General features: G+C 39.1%; 1 protein-coding gene across 2 annotated transcripts in view; it reads right to left on the minus strand.

Annotated features, from left to right (window-relative positions):
• Positions 1-1,546: 1,546 nt before the first annotated feature.
• The window catches only part of SIM1 (SIM bHLH transcription factor 1), a 75,134-nt gene continuing 55,243 nt past the window's right edge, over positions 1,547-21,437 (minus strand). Inside the window, exons 10-11 of one of the 2 annotated variants that reach the window (XM_087865341.1) lie at positions 14,058-14,460; positions 1,547-12,023 (exon numbers count right to left, since the gene is read on the minus strand). In XM_087865341.1, coding sequence (XP_087721467.1) covers positions 11,293-12,023; positions 14,058-14,460 — 1,134 coding nt within the window. In that variant the 3' untranslated portion in view covers positions 1,547-11,292. The remainder of the gene's footprint in view (positions 12,024-14,057; positions 14,461-21,437) is intronic. The other variant, XM_087865340.1, reaches the window with a different exon arrangement.

The following is a 21,437-nucleotide window of genomic DNA, read 5'->3' on the forward strand; positions in this document are numbered from 1 at the left end:
AATAATGTAAAATAATAAAAATTGGAAAGAAGTAGGTCTCTATCAAAAAGGGAATAAATAAACCATGGCGCATCCATATTATAAAATATTATATACCCATTAGGGAGAATAAAAGAGATATATAGAAACTGACATGAAGGATGCCCATCACGCATTGTTGAATGAAAAAAAAAAGTCACAAAATTGTATGTATTCTCTTTATGACTGTGCACATTTCAGTATTGTGTATTTTGTAACTAGCCTATTGTTTTCATAATTTAAGAAAGATCCTACAACTCCCAGTGTGTTCTCTAACTATTGTAACAGAAATATGAACTAAGTGCTATGCGAGCCCAGAAAGGAAGTGTAAAACTTTCTCGAAGGGGAGTCAGGCTTCAGGCATCGCTAGAGAACTCTGTGCCCTGAAGGGTGAAGAGGAATTTTCCCAGCAAAGAATGGCAGTAAAGCAGTCCGGAGAACAGCCTGTGCCAAGGCTGAGGGGAGCGAAAGGCATGGCACATTCCAGGAAGAAGGAAAACTCAGTACAGCAAAACCCAAGGGTGTCTGGGGGGCCAGATGGAGAAATGACCAAGGAGGTAGTTGGTGGCTCAGTTGTAAAGACCTACTGTGACAAGTACGGGATTTAAATTTCTTTCAGATGCAAAAGGCACACAAAAGAGCTTTTTAAGCAGGTGAATGGCATAAAATCTGTGGGAAGAAGACCCTGCCAACAGTGAGGGAAATACATTGTGGAGAACAGAAGGAGGAAATTAGAGGGGGGAGAAGAGGATTTTGGAAAGAGTAAGGAAGTCAAATTGTGGTGGTATTTCACACAATGACAAGGTAAGATCTGAGAAAGGTGTTTTTAAATGGATCTGTGTCATGTAATATTCATCAGAAATACAGAAAAGAGACTTAGGGGCAAATTAGGGGAAAGAGTGGCTTTGATGTGGGGGTTTGGGGGGGAGTGGAACACAAGGGGGCTCATACGGTAAGCCAGGAACTGGTAGAAAGTGTCACATACGTATCATCTCCTTTACTATATAAGTCATGGGGAAAAATCATGAACATAGGTGAGACTGTTCAGGTTTCAAAATCAGAATGTTGAAAGCGAGTTGCAAAACCCATCGCCCAAAGCAAAAAGAGAAAACCTGAAGCAACGAGAATCATGTTAATAGGATCCAAAGTATTATTGGGGGCAGCACAAGCCACAGGAAGCTTAATAATACAGACCGTAGAACAAAATGCAATGACCTGAAATACCTCATCATCATTTCTGAGGGAGCATTTATTCACTCTTCCGACACATATTTACCACGTTTCTGTGATGTGTCAGGCACTGTTCTGGGGACGGGGCCGAGGTAATGGAGGGAGAGGGAACAGCCCCTTCACTGAGGACCTTTGCTGCTAACGAAGGAGCCCAGATGAGCACCCTGGAGAGCATGAGGGGTAACTGCCAAGCTGGCTCTGGACATCAGCGTGGGGAGTTCAGAAAGGAACTGAGTCCTGAGGCGGGAGGGGGTTGTGGCAGGGGGTCAGTCCAGGGAGGCCACGAGTGCACGCTGGCTTCAGTGGAGGGACAGCGCCCAGGGAAGTGGAGGAGGAGTGGAGGGCTTCTGGGGTTCTCCCTCATCACTGCCCCAGCCGTGACCCCCTTGAGTCAGGGGCCCCATGAGTTTTATCTGCATTGCCAGTGGCTAGCTGAACGTCCTACATGGTACATGGAGGCACTTGGTAAGTGTTCACTGGACGCTGCCTGGATGATGAATGAGGGGAAGTGGAAAATGGCAGGAGCATATCCTCAGAGCGAACATCTACTGAACACTTGCTAGAAGCTGAGGGCACCATGGGCACTGCTTCCTCAAAGGCTCACAACAGTTTTTTGGGATAGGAAGCCTTAACATAACATTTGACAGAGCAGAGTCACCTGGTTCATGAGGTGGGAAGGCGGAAAAGAAGTGCAAAGATACAGAGGTATTTCGAGATGTTGGGAAGAGAAATCAAGATATCTCAGGAAAGCAAGGACCCCAGAGCCCTCAGTCTTCAACTCATGGTAGGATTCAGGTTGCTCTCAGGATTTAAAACAGAAGCTTTGAGAACTGAGCCAAGAGTAGGTGAGCGGGAATGAGGCCTGATGCCCTGAAAGTTGGGGTCATCTGGAAGCGTGTATGCGTGTGCGCATGCGGCCATGCACCTGTTTATACGCCTAAGTATGTGTCCAAAGAACACTAGTACATGTAAAAATCTGGGGGAGGAGCTGAGAAGAGCCAAAAAGGAAAGGAGGGAGAGAAGGGTAAGTAAATGAAGAGAGCTGTGGATGGGTAAAAGAAGGGTCCAGAGAGACATCAGGACCAAAAGACACAAGGACAGAACTTCATACCTGATCTCCATCTCCTCTTTTTAAAAAGTGTCACAAAAGAAGTTATTGTTAATTCTTGTAGGTGTGACAGTGGCATGATGGCGATAGATGCATATTTTTCAAAGTCCTTCTCGTTTACAGATGGTCACTGAAGTAAAATAACATGTCTGTAAGATGAGGGAAGCTGGAGAAAAAGGTGAAAATTTGGAGCAATACAGTATGACAGGAAGTCTCCAAAGAAGGAGACCTGGCCATAAACCAACCAAAGGGTATATGAAAAAGTGCTAGAATTTTTCAGCCTTCTTATTTCCTTTTGGGGACATTAAGTGGAATAATTGCAGTGTCCATGAAAGAAAAATGAATTTCAAAAATAAGACATTCTATGGGGCGCCCGGGTGGCTCAGTCGTTAAGCGTCTGCCTTCGGCTCAGGGCGTGATCCCGGCATTCTGGGATCGATCCCCACATCAAGCTCCTCCACAGGGAGCCTGCTTCTTCCTCTCCCACTCCCCCTTCTTGTGTTCCCTCTCTCGCTGACTGTCTCTCTCCCTGTCAAATAAATAAATAAAATCTTTAAAAAAAAAATAAGACATTCTATGTCTTACATGAAAAGACACCTTCTACAGGGGCACCTGGTTGGCTCAGTCTGCCAAGCATCTGCCTTCAGTTCAGTTCATGATCCCGGGGTCCTGGGATCGAGCCCCGCATTAGGCTCCTTGTTCAGCGGAGAGTCTGCTTCTCCCTCTGCCCCTCCCCCTGCTCCTGCTCTCTCTCCCTCTCTCTCCTTCCCTCTCTCGCAAGTAAATAAATTTTTTTTTAAAAAGCACCTTTTACATGCTTTAATTTTATGCAGAAAAAATATCAGGGTTAATTATATAGCAGATGTAGGTATTTAAGCAGGTACACAGGTGACAGAACAATGTTTTTAAGTAATATAAAAACTTGCTAGTTTTTCCACTTCTTCTCACCACCCTAAAGAAATTTCTTGGCTATTGATAACCTTTAACTATATAACAGAATTGCAAATGTTTATTAAAAATGTGTCTCTGACCTTTTAAATGAAAAAACATTTAGCATGCCACCATAGATAAACCTGTCTAGCCTAACCAATGGGGCATGTGACTAACACAAGGGCTGAAATTAGAAATTAGAAATGTAAAAATGCACTGAATAATGAACCGCAATTACCGTCTGGATGATTCTTCTCACATTAGATCCCAATTACACTTTCCCAAGTGAACTCCAGACACTTTACCCATAAAAAGAGTCCTTGGGTTCAGCTTTTTTAAAAAAAAAATCTATACACCACACAAAGCTATCAGAAAATCCTCACCAGAAACTGAGAATGATTTCCTTATGGCTCAGGAGATACTGCCAAGATTTCCTTTAAGGTTTACTTAGATGGCACTCAAGTAAGATTCCCATATGGAATTACTCCCCACACAGGAGCCTGACCTGGGGGAAACTGAACAAAGCAGAGATTATTTACAAACTCCCAAAGCAGGGGCTGTTTTACATTTCTCCCACCCTGGATCTAATTCCGTCGGTAAATACAGCACACGTTAAGTTATAAAGCATAATTATGAAAGGCCAAGAAGTGCTACAAAGGATCGACCCTCCTGACACCATGAGGCAGAGGCCAAGAGCCAGGGATAGCTGAACAGGCTGCCTGGGTTGCTGGCACCCAGGAGTTACCACAATCGCCAGGGCAGCGAGATCCCAGCAGCCTCATGCTGTTGCTAAAAGACATCTTATAGGAATCCTCTACATTCTGGGGGACAGCCTTCCTGTCAGATAACTTTTGAGCAGTTTCCTTCAAACAAGGAAAACACATAACATGGTGGTTTGCAACAGCCCAGTAAGCTCTCCCCTGGAAGTACCCTCGACACCAGGCCCTTGAATAATACAGGCAGTGCTGACACATCGTTCTTGGTGGTATGGGCTTTGACTGGGCTTCACGCAAAGCCCAATTCAATTTATTTCATGAAATAAAGCAGAGTATTTAACAACAATTATGAAAAAGTAATACTCGTTTTGGCGCATATCCTGAAAACGTTGGGTAAAAATGTATAGCATTTTTTTAAGTATAGCTTTTAGTTATAATTTAAACCACTTGTATTTTATTGAGAAAGCCTCAAAAATTTTTCAAATAATAGGGATCCTGTTAAGATATTCTACCTGTAATTAATTGTGCTCTAGAATTTTCTTGGTATCGTGTTCATATAAAAGAAACATCAGAATGTTCATTTGGCAGGAAGCAAAATATTATGTAAGGGGGTAGCGGACCTGCCCTCTGTCTCCCTTGGGCCGGTCATCATGTGTCAGTGGAATAATGGAGAAATAGCATCCCTAGCCCTGAGACTGTACATGGGGCTACTGGAGCCACCCTTGACTGAACTGAGTGATCTGTTTTATGCAACCGCCATGCAGATACTGTTTCCTTTTATTTTTTTAATTACATAAAGAAAGCAGAATGAAGTAAGGTAAAGTTTTGGAGGAAACCTGCCTGGGTTCAAATTTCATCTCCAGGGGGCGCCTGGGTGGCACAGCGGTTAAGCGTCTGCCTTCGGCTCAGGGCGTGATCCCGGCGTTGTGGGATCGAGCCCCACATCAGGCTCTTCCACTATGAGCCTGCTTCTTCCTCTCCCACTCCCCCTGCTGTGTTCCCTCTCTCGCTGGCTGTCTCTATCTCTGTCGAATAAATAAATAAAATCTTTTAAAAAAAAAAATTTCATCTCCACCATTGTTGGTTGTGTCACTAAGTTACTTAATGACTCTGAGTCTCACTTTCCTCCTTAGTGAAATGGAGCATATTGGTATTTCCTTCAGTGATGGTCTCGATTCAGACTGCAGTGACAATCTCAGCTTGGTTCAGTGCCTGTTACACGGCAACTCAATAAATGCTTGTCATTTTTGTGATTATCTAAAGAATTTACGCTTTCAAAGCACAAAAGGAAAATCAAGAACCCTTTCTATGTGCTTTCTTATGATGTCCTACAACGAGGAAGATTCTTGGCGTCTATCCCATTTGAGGCATATATTGGTATTCCATAAATGCTGTAAATTACCTTGAAAGTGCAGTTATTTTGACATATGAAGTAGTGAAAACAATTTTACTTTCAGAAACTAAAGCACTAAAACAATTATTTATAGAATCGTGTTTAAAAATATCTGATAAATGTCATAATATTAATGGGAATGATATTTGGGGCAGCTTTATCAAAAAAGCTTTATGAAATACAAACATTTCCATTGAAATAAAAATATATTGTGTAAGTTTTTCAAATCGATGAATGGTTGACAATTTCTAGAATACCTGATGGTATATCAAAAAACCCTGGAGGAAGCAAACAAAAAAAACCATGTTGGGTGCTATGTACTACCTGGAAATCTATTTCTGTTTGACCTAAATCATTAATTCTAGATTTAAAAACTACTTTGGATTCCAAAATCTAAATTATTGTAGATGTGTTTTTTAACGTGTTTTTGAATGACAGCAAATTAAAAAATCTCGTATTACAGGTTTTCTTTTCCCTTGGGGGAATTAAAAATATTATCTGTACTTTTACATTTCTCTCTTTATTTTAGCAAAGAGGAGATCAAAGGCATCCTCCCTAAGATGTTGTAAATTGAGAAACCATTTTCTAGTAGCTAATGAAAATCAGACCCATTACTTAATAGTTACTGTGTCTATGCGTAAGCTTCTATTGCTAGGTCCCTGAGAGTGTGTGTGTGTGTGTGTGTGTGCGCGCGTGTGTGTGTGTGCGCGCGCGTGTGTGTGTGTGTGTGTGTGTGTGTGTTACCTGTTCCAACAGAATCTAGAGCTAAAATGATTCTTATTTCTTTACAGTTCAAGTCTTCCACTAACAAGTCTGTTTTGTCCTATAGAGACTTTTCATTCAATGAATACTTCAGACTCAAACTGCATATTGGTAACTATATTTTAAACCAAAAAAATTCCTCACATAATAAATACATTTTATGCACATTAACTTCAAATTTACTTCAGAAAGCTATTTACAATATAAATAATTATAAATGGGAACACTTTGCAAGATATCATTGACATAGCTAATATCTTCTACTTTACATTCCAAAGTAAAAGTTCAAATTACAGATTTATACTACGATGTCACTAAAAACTATACATTGCAAGATGGTATTTGAAATATTGGCAATCAGTATCTTCTTTCACAAATATAATCCTTTTTATAGCATGTCAGTCAAAAAACAAACATAAAATATTTTATCTTTTTTGAAGTGCCTACTCGTAAGTTTCACTTTTTGAAATATTTCCCTTTGGAAAAAAACAGAAAAAAGTTACAGTACTTCTAAAAATTTCTCCACGCCAATTTCATTTCTTTTGAAATGTAAACACACCAGGGTTGTTGGTGTAAATTCAACTGTGATTAAATGGGTTTCAGATCAGCAAATTAGGACAAACTGTCCACTATATAGGTGTATGAAAGCAAAGTCCCATGCAGCAAAATTGCAATAAATAAAATTATAAGTGTTTGATTCAAAAGTATTAGGATTTCTTGTGTGAACCATCAGTTTCTAAGGAGCACAGCAGAACAGAATCTTGTTACTTGCTTTACAACTGTGTATGTGTGTATACATATACACACATATATATACACATACACACACGTATAGCCTTTCTGCATACAGTCCTAGAGAAGGAACTCTGAACAAACCCCTATTTGAATATGAGCACAATATCACTTTTTGAGTTAAGTACTACCGGTACAACTCTTGTGCACAAGAAATGAGCACCACATGGTAATTTCCCCCAAGAACATTCTCTGTGTAAGATACCCTTTGCACGTGTTCATAGTTGTTCTGTCATTCATTTAAAGTTTAGAATGATGTTTTATCCACAATGCATGTCCCAGTAAGAAGTAACCAGTAGATTCTGCTGTCTTAGAGTCAAATCCCTATTCACAAAAACTGACATTTACATGAAAGTTGAATCACTTATTTGGAGAGCCATAGGATTTACATTCTTTAAATTGGTCAGAAAATAGAATGTATACCTATATTCTATGGTTTGAGGCAACTGGGGAACCAAATCTGGGCATTCAAACTTGTTTAACTCAAAGAAAGTGTATTAAAGTGTAAGCTATTCCACTGGGCAAGGTAAGTAACCCTAAAATAACCAAAATCCTCACTTTTCCAAATAACAGCATTCATTCTGTCACTTCCAAATACTACTAGTACTAATTGAATTGCACTGAATATCTTAGTAATGTCCTGCTCTTGAAAGAGAGAGAGAGCTATAAAATAACGTATCTGTATTCAGAATGTCTCTTTAGCTGTAGTGTCTTCTATCAAACTTATTTGGTCTAGGTCTTGGGGGGTAAAAAGCCTTTCATTTTATTTTAAGATAACTATGCATATTTTCCAAATGACCTTTTATTGAATAGATCCTTACCCCCATTTAAAAAAGAAAAGAAAATGGAACATATTGTCCGTTTCTGGAAGATCCCATTAAAGCTTATTTTAAGTGGGATTCTCTGCCCAAGGCAGCAGCATGTGGCAACGGGGTGTAGTGAGAATTAAGAATAGTACCCGATGGAAATATTCTAGCCCTATAAAATATAATCAAGAGAGAATAAGTGGGTTTTCTGCATAAACACTGAAAGCTAATTACTTATTGCATTGTGTCTCATTTTGAATGTCACATCAGCACTGTGTCATATGATCTTAGTTCAGGCAATACAGTCTAGAAAAGCTAGCCCATTCTATTCAGCATAATATGTCCGCCCCATAGTGATTATGACGTTAGTATTATGCATCCCAAAATAATACATCGAACTGTATATTCTTAATAGTTTTAACAGAATTTTCTCAAGGAACATGGGGGAAATATTTAATTATTTCTTTGGTCATCCAAATTGTTAAGTTAGATATGACAGGTAGGGAAGATGGGCAATAAAGATATTCATACTATTACTAGAAAGCATGAACTTTGTATCATCTAATGAATTGCTACATATTATACTAGCAATTGGATATAGCACATTTTTATGAATCCTCAATGTGATGTAAAAATCATACTTCTCTCTACTTCAACCTAGTATCATGAGTCAACATTTAGCAAAGTTACCGAAATCAAGGATTAAAACTAAAGCCAATTTCACATTAAGTTATTGGGAACGTACGAATTTTACATCCCATATTTTAAAAAGACACAGATGACATATTCGTTATGAAGAAATATATTCCTGGACAGAATAAGAGAATGTAGATTATAAATACATTTTAACACATGTTTGTGTATATTAAAAAGGTACTTTGTCATAAACTGTCTCATCTTATTTTGGGGTCATTTTTAATAATCATGCCACATTGCAAAAAATGAAAGCTTATAATACTGTGGGCCTGTAACGCATTATACGTAATGTAATAAATCTGCCACTATAAAATTATTGACATGTAAATTAAATAACTGGTTTGTATTTAAAACTGGGTCAGACTACCAAAATTTTTAATTAGGATGTAACGGAGTTACGTCTGTCTTCACTTAAAAATACTGGTCATATCATTTTAAAGAACATTATTCCTTCTGATGACCCCCAATTTGTGGAGTTCATAATTTATTTTTCACCACTTAACTATCTGCCATTTTAAGATTTCACTGAAGTCTCTTTAATGACATTCTTTTCTTTCATATTAGGTCCTTTTCCTTGATTCTGAAGATTCTATTTATTTTATAGCATCTGTCCCTGACATTTTTGGTAGAACGTATATCCATCAGTTAAACCCATCTATATAGATTTTCTTTCCAAAATTCACCATGTTCTTCAGATATTTGTGTCTTTGAACCATTTTTCCATCTAAAGAATTCCCCCAAAACTTTAGCATTCCTAAAAACTTACTTCATGTTTCAAATTGATCAAAAATCTATTTTAAGTATTCCAGGGGTTTTTCATTAATATTTTTCTCAAAATCATTGAACACTTTTGCTTCTGTGGTTGAATATGTAGTTTTTCTTGTTCTTTGAGCTTCTTTGAACGTACGTATGATCACCACTAACTTTGTCATGTTTGCACTGTTTCCATTTACGATACAAATGTCGCTATGTCATACCCAAGAAATACTTATTTAATTTCATGTCGCCTCTCTTCTCATATACAAATGACCCGGTATTCATCTCTCAGATTATCATCATTCAGATTGTCACCTACCTATAAACTGCCAAATAACTGTGTTAAATGATGAAACTAATCCCTGAGTGGTCAGTCTCATGTTGTCTTCAAAATCATGAGTCCGTTTCTTCCAATACATTCCCCTCCTTGCAGATGCAAGAGTTGCAGGCATGGGATGCCTAGGAAATACTGCCTAAGAAACTTCTCTAATCACTTGTGTCACTTTGCTTTGATTCCTAGAGACTAGTGCATTAAATAAATTGTCCTTATTTTCCTACTCCCTCATCAGTTTCTACCATCTACATTTTGGTTGAACCAGAAAGTTGACTGTAACTACCCATGCCTAAAAGAGCCCATGCACCTGCTGACGTTACAAAGGATCTAGACCTCTGTACGAGTGCAGACAAGCCAGGATGATTGGTCTTGCCAACTGACAGCAGAGAGTTAACTGGGTAACAAGGGTAGTTCTGCCGCACTGATGATCCACAGAACCATGGCACATCGGAACGGCCACACAGACAAAGAACTAGGGCCCAGGCACGGTGAGCGATACATCGATATTCCCAAAATAAGTTACAGGTGGGGTCAGGACTGGAACCCAGACATCTTGCATTCTACTCTGCTGGTTTTTCTACCATATCACATGAACTTAAGACCAAGTTTGTTGTTTTCGTCGTTCACAGACAGTAAGGGAAATGAACGCTTTGCATGTTCCTTCAGTTGAAGTACACTCTTGCCCTTTTAACCACTTGTCCGTCAGCCCAAGCTTTTATCTTAGGCTCTCCCCTGAGGCTTCCCACATGTTGTCACATTTGCACATCTGTGCTCTGGCATGTTCTCACTTACACTGCTGCCATGTAGCCCTTCACTGGCTTTCCTTAGTCCTTTTTCGCACTTTGCCTTTTTTCTTCGTGATCGATTTGAGTTTTTTATTTGGTTCGTTTTATACGCCCCAGATATGTTGATTACATATTTGGAGGCTTAAATTGTTTGTGCTGAGATATCATTTCATTTCTCTCTATCTCTGGCCTTTCCATCTTTACTAAACTATTTCCAATGGGGGGCACCAGGTTTTTGATGTGTGTCTCAACATCTCGGTGCTTTTACTTAGAAAATCCTTACTGCTGTGTCAGTGTGATCCTGTTCCTTGTCTAACTCAAAAGTAAGGTGAAAAATCACCACTTCCTGATTGCTGATAATGGATACCAGGTGGAAACTCATTCTTGTACCATACCCAGAACCATTTCCCTAATTTATGCCTGAACCAAATGAGCGGACTGGGTGAAACCACAACGAAGAAACCAGTTTACAAGATGTATCTCTCTCTTTCTTAGTTATTTTGGGAATGGAAATGTCTTTAATGAGCTTAATGTGCTAGGGTTAAGAAAACTTAGCCATCTGGGTTGTGTCGAAGGTATAGAGACTACATTTCTTCATGGGAAGTGTACACAGTCGTTTGTGGATGGTGGGCTGTGTGCATGAGGGTTACTGGAGCAGCACAACGCAATGCTGTCTTCTACCAGTCCTTTCATGTGGTATATATGCTCACTTAATCTAAATTCAAAATGTATCTATTCTGGTTCCCATGTAATTAAAGGGGCAATTTATGTATTCACTTTAGCTCCATTATCTGTGTGTAACCCTGAACGCTAGTGCTCTTTGATTTCGCAGGAACACATGTCAAATACCCAGTAACTTAAATTATCCTCTCTAACCATCTGTGGCATAGTAAATGCTGGTAATGGGGCATTAAACTATAAATATGTTTCAGAGATCCTTAAAGAACAAAACATTTTAGAAAAACATCAGCTTCCATTGGTTATTATAACAGATGTTCCCTTGTGTCCTTGTGCCGGGTCTGGCTGCATCCTTAGATGGGAAGTTACATCAAAGTGTGAGCCATTACAGCCCAAGGAATAGTTTCTAATGGTTTCACTGTCATATAAGTGCTCCAGGGCATATCCAGTTAGTGTGTAAGCATGCTTATCAAAATACTGCCGGTGAGAACCAAAGCAGTTTGGAGAGACGGCAGGATGGTCTCCCGCTGTCTGATGTGGAGACATATCCGAATGTAGATAGTCTTTAGCTAGGATCAAACTGGATTTTGAAATGCGATCCGAATTGGGACTACTTATTCGAGACAGTGCAGTGGGACTGTTGTCATAGTCATTTTCGTGGGGGCTCAGCATCTTTCCCTCTCTCTGCTGGATGTGGTCACATGGTGAAGTGTTGGCAAGAGCCGAGCCATGGCAGACTTCCCCTGTTGGTGGGGGCTGTTGGTAGTTTGCAAAACAGAGGGAGTGTTTTTTCCCGGCTCCATTAATGGAAGCCAGTTGGTCTGGGGGGGCTTTCCTTAGCTGCAATCTGTTCTCTTCTTCTTTAATCATTTGCTGGGTGGCTCTTATCAGAGTTTCAATTTTGCTAGGTTCGTGTGGGCTACTTTGATACTGCTCAGTACGATATCGGTCACCTGATTCGCTGGCAGACCCAGGGTCTGGAGAACTGACCACACTATCTTCATCCCAATGACCTCGCCCTAGAAATTAGAAAAAGTAAAAAGTAAGTGGTCTCAAAATTCACCCCCGAAACTGTGTTTCTTTTTCCTATTAAAAGAAACCTTTATCTTTCATTTTAAATATATGCACCAATATTTGAAACAGACACAGGCTCGCATGACAAAGCATCAATGTATTGTACTGGCATTCATAGTTTTCAGTGGCTTATAAGTGAAGATGAAGTTTATCACAAGTGTTTTAGAAGGTAAACCTTGCCCTTGGGTCATGGATGCCAATTAACAAAATGGTAGTATGTTTATACTTCTCCATGTACGCATATCATTGGGCTTGTCTGACTGTAAATAGTAAAAAAAAAAAAGCATAGTATTTGGTTTATGATGCTTTCTAGAGAAATACTATGTTAAACTAATGCTTAGAAAGTGCTTTCCATTGGGTTTGAGGAAGACAGTGATAGAGATTGGACTACTTTCCCAATTCCAAATAAATCATCTAAAATGTTAAAATTATTAAGTATATCGTTAAGTAGAATTACAATTAACCTCTAGTGTTAGCTTTAAAACGATCTGAGGGTTAAATATGTATATATGTAAATATATATATGTAAATACTATATATATATAGTCTCAATCAAAAATATAAATATTGTCTCCTCAAATCTAAAGATATAAATCTCAGTTTCACATATACTCATATGGTAACTCTGGTATTTTAGTTTCTGAAGTAAGGTAAAGAATAAAAAAATGTTAATAACAATCTGTTCTGAACCAAGAAGAGATCTAATACAGAGGAACATTATTGTAATACGGAGCTACATTATTCTTAAAGTAGTGTGAAGTCAATACAAAAAGGGAAAAGAAAAGCAGGAAGGGACATAATGAAAGCTGTAAACTGTTTAATGCAGAAGAGAAGCCCTGGATCACACTATTCATTGCTTTCCTTTTCCTCTTTCTTCTTATTTTATTTCTAATATTTTCTTCCAGACCATGTAGGTTAAGCCAGGATTTTCACTTCACTCCATTCTTTGGCAAGCAATTGCCCTTTGCCCTGGGTTTCCATTACCAGTCTACCATACTAGAGAAACTTAAAGCAAAAGCAGAAAAATAAAAAGCAAAAACAGAAACAAAATAAAATCCTTTGTGGAAGGCAGTCAGGGCCTGGGTGGTATCTGACAGAGGCTGTGGGTGAGTACAACACTGTCGAGCACATTTCCCACCCTAAAGACCCAGCAAGAAGAGTAATATCACCCTGTTAGATCAATCTTAATGTCACTGACTTTAATAAAACTGGGAGGGTGTCAGAGATCTGCCTGGACCCAAGCTTGGAATGGACAGAATGGACTCTTCTCCACCAGTTTACTTTGAAATGAACAAAGAAGAGCACTACTGACCCTAAAGGCTTCAACAACAGTGTCCATTTCTATGTGGTCATAAAACTGTATAATAATCCCAAGGTGAAAATTTCTGTGAGTTCTACGTATCACTCCATCTTTTACTAATAGAAGACACTGTGGGTTGTCATAATAACGGGGGAAGGGGGCAGTTACCAGTATTTAATGCCCAGAGGGCCAGGAGGATTAAACCACCTGTGAAGCGAGTGATAGGCCATAAAGCAAAGCCAGGACTCCCAACAGGTTAGTGGGGCCCTCATTGAGAAGCATTGCTAAATGAGCCCCAAAACTACAGAGGTCCACTTCTGAAGCATCAGAATACAGGAGAAAATAATACAGAAGAAATTTAAATGCATACCTATTACAAGTTCAATAGACTGACTCAACAATTGACTTTAACTTAATTGCTCTACTTTTTATGATGTTTACAATGGGAATCATTTTTACTGACATGTCAAAAATAAATGCATTTGGCAAGCATGAGCAAAATTAATACACTTTAAAAGAGTGGATGTGGTTTGTAAAATCCCACTGGTGCGAGTTCCTCATGTATCAATTCAAAGGAGAAAACCGCTGGGTCTGTCCCTCCAGTGTCAAACCTAGAATCTTAGAAACCTGCCCAGGGGCCCAAAGCTGCCAGCTCAGGAGTCACTTCAGCTGCCCTTACCGTGGATCCTGTGGACGGAAGCGATGTGAGGCATGCTGTTTTCATAGGCTTCTCTGCTTTCTGGGGAAGACTTGGTCAGGGGCAAGGCTGCGCGAGAGCCCCACCAGGGCTCCCTCCCGGCCTGCGGCGTTCCCAGGAAGTACCTGCCTGCCTCACACCGGCCTCCCTCGCAGGCCTGGGTGTGGAAATGCCTCTCCTCCACCAGCCTGGAATGGTCCAGAGCAAAGCCATAGCAGAGAGAGCTGCGGTCAGAGAACTGTCTGTAGGCGCACGATGCATCATGCTGAGAGCCTGGTCTCTCCGTGGGGTCCAGGAGTTGAGGAGAGGCTGTGTCGGTCAGAGGACTTCCACCCCACTGGCTGTCGTGATCAGATTCAGATCTTTCCGTGTGAAATCCCGAATACTGAAACCAAGAGAGAGAGAAAAGTACATTTCAAAAAAAAAAAAAAAAAAGCGCCTTTTTACTCAGCCAAGCACCACGAAGGTCATGTTGGGCTTAAGGCACCAAAATAAGCTGTATAAACTCTAGCACCAGGCTGGGCACCCCTGACGTGAAATCACTCAATCACTCATGGTGCCTCAAAAGAAAATCCTTCTGGCTGCTGAAAGGAGGCAAAAATAATAATAACAGGGATGGAGGAACTAAATTCCCCGCACTGCAGAAGCTCTTTGCATGAGTGACCTCACCCAGTTCTTCTATCAACCCTTTAATGAAGCTATTAGTAACCCATTGCATGCACAGAGAAACTAAGGCTCAAGAGAGAAAATTATTTGCTCAAGGCCACAGGTTAGCAGGTGGCAGAGTCAAGATTCAAACCCAAGTCCCATCACTACCCACATGGTATTGCCAAAGGCAGAGTCTAAGGAAACTGTATTTTATCTCAATTCACTGTTCAGATTTTTTTTTCTTAATTTAAAAACAAAACAAAACTAAGGTTTAAGGCCCAAAGTGCTGCACTTCACTCTTCACATTGGACTGTTAACTCGCTGAGGGCCATGCTGAATACATGAAGGATAGCTAGAAAGGCTTCATTAATTCAATGGCAATATAACTTTTAAGAAGACTTGCCCATATAGGCTGAACCTATTCACTAGGATGCGTTTCTTGCTTCCCGAAGCAAAACTTCAAATATGCATAGGATGGTTGGGACAAAACAGCTGCAGGCAATACTGTGCCTTGCTGGAATCACACTGCTCACCTGTTGCCAGGGTTATTTGATCTGGTGTTGAAAGAAAACGCAAAAGGTTTGGCAGACCTCCCTAGGAGGTATGCTCCGTTTGAAGTTCCTCACGAGCCACTCAAATTAGTAATATACTTTCTACCAGTTTTTGGCTACCGAAGGCTAAACACAAGTCTAGGTACCATACAGAGATTACCGGCTACGATAATAACAGATGCCATTTATTGAGAACTGACAGTGTATCTGGCAGTTTCTAACCATGGTACATATATTATATCATTGAATCCTCACAATCCCCTGGACAGTAACATATCTCCATTTTACAGATGGGGAAACTACATCACTGAGAGTTTTAATAAGGTGGTATGGCCACCCCACAGTCTATCTGGTCTCAAAGGCTGTACTCCAACCATGATTTTACACTCAAGAGAAAACACTGTCAAGGAAGAGAGGAGAGAAAAAAGGATCCAGTGTAAGAGACATTTCCAGAAAAGTGGCAGGAACCAAAATACAGTCTCTGGAACCAAAATATGAGTCCATTACATTTTCTTTCTTATCCCAGGAGAAAGAGGGATGGATCTGTGGTGCTGTGGGGGGCCCAGGAGAAATTCAGTCAGCACTGTCTAGGGGCTCTTGGAGCCCGAGAGATGAGGAACAGAGGTTCTTCTGGGGAAACTCCGAAGTCTGCTGATAATATAGCATGTGCAGGAAGGAGTTCTACACAAATTCCGATCGAGATCTTTCTGTTACCATACTTCATTATTACTTTAATTATTTTCCAAGTGTACATATGGACTATCAGCATAGTCCACCAAGAAAAAAAAATAGTAAATGCAACCTCTTTCCCTGCAGAACTGTAAGATGAGCAGCACAAGGCATCCCAAGTACCAATCCCTACACCACACCTGCACATGCCACCAGCCTTTTCTCCCCATGAACACCGGGCTCTCATTTTATAACATGCCACCTTCACTCTCACCAAGGGAATGTTGGCACCCCCTTTCCTTATCAACGGGGAATCTGAGTGTTATACATTTGTCCTTTGGTAACACCATTTGTGCACCTGCCTAGGAAAATTTCAGATCATCAGTGCTTTTCCAAGCTAGGAATTGCCCAGACTCCGCTTGTTTTGATAAAAGTATAAACCAGGCCTATTTCTGAGTACTCCAGTCAAGACTTTTGAGCCTTGTTGAGAGGGGAAAAAGCTTTCCCTGAGTGTGTATGGGAAAGTGCTATTGGCGCAGCAGAGAAGAACATTCTGTCCTTCGCTCACAAAGAAAATTCAACACAAGGCAACCCTGGCATACAGGAGGTAAATGTTTCAAGAGAACTCAAAGAAGAATTTGATAGATAAGCCTCTTGTCAATAGTCAGGAAACTATGACGGCAAGTACACTGCCCTTGAGGCAGACGGACGTTGGGTGGTTGAGTTAGACCAAGAAGATCGGTACAGAGGAAAAGCCTAGATGCAAACCTTTGTTTTTCAAGACCTGTAAACTTGCATCTGTGTGTACCATCAATCCTCTGAGTCACATTCACCCCTTTAAAATGAACTGCACTGGATGTAAACTCTGTTGAGAACCCTACAGACCCATACATTGATCTGAAAAATTTCAGGTGTTCATCAAGTCTTAAAGGGAAGAGAGAGAGCAGAAAGGGAGGCAGGCAGCCAATACATGCAGAACGTCCCATACAATCAGTGAGTGCTGCATAAGAAAGCTCCTGGTCTTCCCCACACCTGCCTTTGCTGCTTATTACATATACAATCTAGGGCGAGTGGTTTAATTTCTTTTGTCCCAACAGGAAAAGGGTCATGATGATACTTAACTTACCAAAGACCAAACCAGAATGGGGACCATTTAACAGAAGAAGAAATAGGGACAGGGAGCCAAGAGAACCTAGTTCTAGGTCTATTCCTGCTAGTAACTCTCAGGGTAACCTTGGGCAAATTACTTTACCTTTCTTAGCCTCACCTGTAGAATGATACATTGGATTAGATTAGATGCTCTCTAACTTTTCTTTCAGCTTTAAAATTCTATATGATAGAATCATTATTTGGTATCCTTTCTAGTGTTAAAACATAGAATTCCTACGCCTGTCCTTATATTTCACTTATTTAAAGGAGATATATTATTTAGAACTATAATCCAAGTCCAAGAATTTTTATCGTCACGGTTATAAAAAGAAAGTTGTTATGTAAGTTTTATTTTACTATTATGTAAATTTTTTCCCAAGTGTCCCCTTACGGCACAAGTTTTATAGGGACTACATGATGCCTTTTGGTCAATAAATTATTATATTCTAGAGGCTTCTGGCAGGATAATGGCAGCCATTTGAATCTGTACCTCTTCATACAAACACCCCACAGAACAAAGAGCACAAATGGAATCACCCATAACCCATGCTACTGGCATTACTAGGAGGCAGAGAGTATGCTAAATTTCAATTTATCAAAAATAAAAATAAGAAGTCAAACAGCAAACACTATGAACTGTGGGTCCAGAGAGTAGGGTAAGGGCAGGTATAAGAGACTCTGAGAGAAAGACAGAAACAGCGAGGGGAGAGAGAGAGAGGAATTTAGGACAAAGGCAAAACAGGCAAAATTGTCCACAGAAAGAAAAAAATACACAAGTAGGTGTGAAATAAGAACAAAAGTCATTATCTGGTAGCTCAGTGCACTGGTCGCAGGGAAAGGGCTCAAAATTGAGCAAAGTCTAAAGTAGCAGCCTGGAACAAGTGTCATTTTCACAAGAGAAGAATGTAAATTGAGAATGAGTTGTGTCTATAAAAGAGGTAACAGGGAAAGGAAAGAAGGAGAAGGGGAAATTAAGGATCCAGAAGATAGGAAAGAAAAACAAAAGAAGGTAAATCCCTTCTTTCCTCTCTACTGCCTCTCTATCACCATCGTCATCCATTTACACAACTGTATTTCACAAAATTGACAAAATTTACACAACTGTATTTCACAAAATGGTTCCAAAAATGAAATGCTAAGGAGTAGGGGGAAAAATTAAACTCGCTATAAAACTCCCGTAGGAAAAAAAACTGAAATGGAAATATGATCATCTCAGCTGATAAAAATTCTCATCAAATAACCAACTATGTCACAAAGGAAAGTTGTAAGACAGCACACCAACCTGAAATAAGTACCTTCAACAAGCACGCACGATGTATTTGAGTGCACACACTCAGAATCAGAAATTTCAAAACTTAAGTGAATCATGGAAAACTACATCAAAAACTAAGGATGTACTGTATGGTGACTAACATAACAATAAAAAATTAAAAATTAAAAAAATTAAAAAAAGAAATTTCAAAACTAAGAAATGGACCCAAAAACCCCACCCAACAACAACAACAAAACAGGAAAAAATACAATGAAAATTGACCAAACTCACAGAAATTGAAGAAGTGAAGAATGAGTTACAAGTTGTGAAAAGGGTATAGATTTGAATGAAAATTTAATGAGGGGAACTGAAGATAAGTTGGGAAACATGTAAGGAAACAAAAATTGGATAAAGAAAAATTGAATAGGTCAAAGTGGTTGAAAGAAGATAGAAAAGATTCAATAAATGCATAGTGTTTATGTAGAAGCCAAAGGAACTAGAATTGTTAGAACAATTTGAAAAAGAAGAATACAGTGAGAGAGAGAATCTGTCTACCCATCTTCAAGACTTACCATCGTAACTGGGGTATTGATGGAGAAATACATGTACAGATCAATAAAACAGAATACAGAACCATAAAGAAACCCATACAAATATTTCCAACTGATTTTTTACAAAGATGCAAAAACAATTCAATAAAGGAAAGACAGACTTCTCAACAAATGGTTGCTGGAATAATTGGACATCTGTAGGCAAAAATAAAATGAACCTCAACCCAGGTTTCATACGTTATATAAAAATTAACTCAAATGGATCACAGACTTAAATATAAAATACAAATACACAAAAGACTTAAATTAAAAATATAAATATAAAATTGTAAAACTTTTAGAAAATAACAAAAAAAAAAGAAAATCTAAAAAATCTGGGGCTAGGTAAAGATTTTTTAGACTTGATACCAACAGACAATGGTTTAAAAATTTTTTGATAAATTGGAGTTGATCAAAATTGAAAACTTTTGCTTTGTGAAAGATTCTGTTGAGAGGATGAAAAGACAAGCTGTAGACCAGGAGAAAACACTTCAAAACCACATTTCCAACAAAAAAGTAGAGTCTAGAATATATAAAGAACTCCCAAAACGGAATTATTAAAAAAAAAATGGGCAAAAGACATAGAGAGACATTTCACCAAACAGATATACAGATGACAATCACATGAAAAAGATGTGCAACATCTTTAGCTATTAGGGAGATGCAAATTAAAACCACAATGAAATATCACTATATACCTATTAGACTGGCTAAAATTAAAAATAGTAACAACAACAAATGCTGACAAAGGTGCAGGAAAACTGGATCACCCATACATTGCTGGTGGGATTGTTTAATGGTACAGCTGCTCTGGAAAGCAGGCTGGAGTTTTCTTAAAAAAAAAAACAAAAAAACTAAACATACAACTACCACATGCAATCCTGGACATTTTCCCAGATAAAGGAAAATTATATTCATACAAAAACCTATACACAAATGTCTAGCACAGTATCTTTTTTTTTTTTTTCACTTCCTGGTCCTCTTTTTTCCCCACAAGATATATTTATTTTAGAGAGAGAGAGAAAGCACGAGCAGGATGGGGAGAGGGAGAGAGAGAATCTCAAGCCGACTTGGGCTGAGCTCGGGGCTCAATCCCATGACCCTGAGATCATGACCTGAGCTGAAACCAAGAGTTGAACGCTTAACCAACTGAGCCACCCAGGTGGCCTTCTGGTCCTCTCTGTTATTGTGCTCTTTCTTTTTTTCAGTTATTTTTAACTGTGGTAAAATGCCCATAAAATTTTCAGTCTTACCCATTTTTAAGTGTACAGTGAGCGTGTTCGCATTCCTGTTCTACCACTGGCACCATCCATCTCTAGAACTCTGTGTCCTGCGAAACTAAAGCTCTATACCCATCAAACAATACCTCCCCATTCTCCCCTCCCTCTAGCGCCTGGAAACCTCCACTCTACTTTCTGTCAGAGGAAAAACAAATGAATCCCAGGGACCCCCAAACTGTCCTAACCCAGGGTATTCTCAGAACCTAGCCACTGTTTGACACTCTGAGTGTCATCACTCTTATCTCATCACCATTGTCTCTTGCTTAAGACCATTCTTTTCTTATGTCTTTCTATGCATCAAATAACACATCAATACCACCTGCATACAGAAAAAACTAGAGAAGATGCCAGGAGAAGTGGGTGACTAAGAAACCACTCTCAGAAGAAGACAAGGAAAGTAGATTGTTTTTTAAAAGACCACAGAAGACTTAAAAAAAAAACCAATCAGTTAAATTTTAGGGCTATCAATCAAACTTTATGCAGTGATAATAAAAGATAAACCTTAGTGTACATGACTAATCATCAAAATTGATCAAAGAGTAGGTCACAAAGAGAGCCTCAGCTAATTTCACAAAGTAGAAATATCATAAATAACACTGACAACATTGAATTAAAGATGGAAATTAAAAACAATTTTTTATAAAGCTCTTTCACCAAAAAACCCCCAAAAAACAAAACAAAAATACCCCCACAAAAAACCCAAACCATTAAACAACTCTTGGGGGGGGGAAGGCAAATACAAACATAAACTATAGATTTTCTGGGAAAAAGATAATGAAGATATTACATATCTGGATTTATAGGATACACAGCTTTAGACACCTAAATTAATAAAAATGAAAGAATAAAAATAAATTCAATTCTCAATTCAAAAGCTAGAAAGAGAAAAAACTAAAGAAAATACAATGAAAAATGATCAAAAGATACGAACTGACTATTCACCAAAAATGTAAAAATAACTCTTAAAAATATGAAAAGAGAGTTAACTTCTTAATAAAATAAATGCAAATTAAAACAGTGTGAGATACATACCATTTCTCAGCCGTCAGATTAGCAGAACTTCAGAAGCTTGACCATATGCTGTCTGGCCAAGTGTGGGGAAGCAGGCATTCCCACATGTCGTGGGCGGGAATGCAAATGGATACAACCTCTATAGAGAGGAGAGTCTGACAATTCTTTTTTTTTTTATAATAATTTTGTATTATGTTATGTTAGTCACCATA

The sequence above is a fragment of the Ursus americanus genome, chromosome 11 (assembly GCF_024610735.1).
Source record: "Ursus americanus isolate L20-20 chromosome 11, mUrsAme1.1.p, whole genome shotgun sequence".
In the NCBI taxonomy this organism is placed as follows: Eukaryota; Metazoa; Chordata; class Mammalia; order Carnivora; family Ursidae; genus Ursus; species Ursus americanus.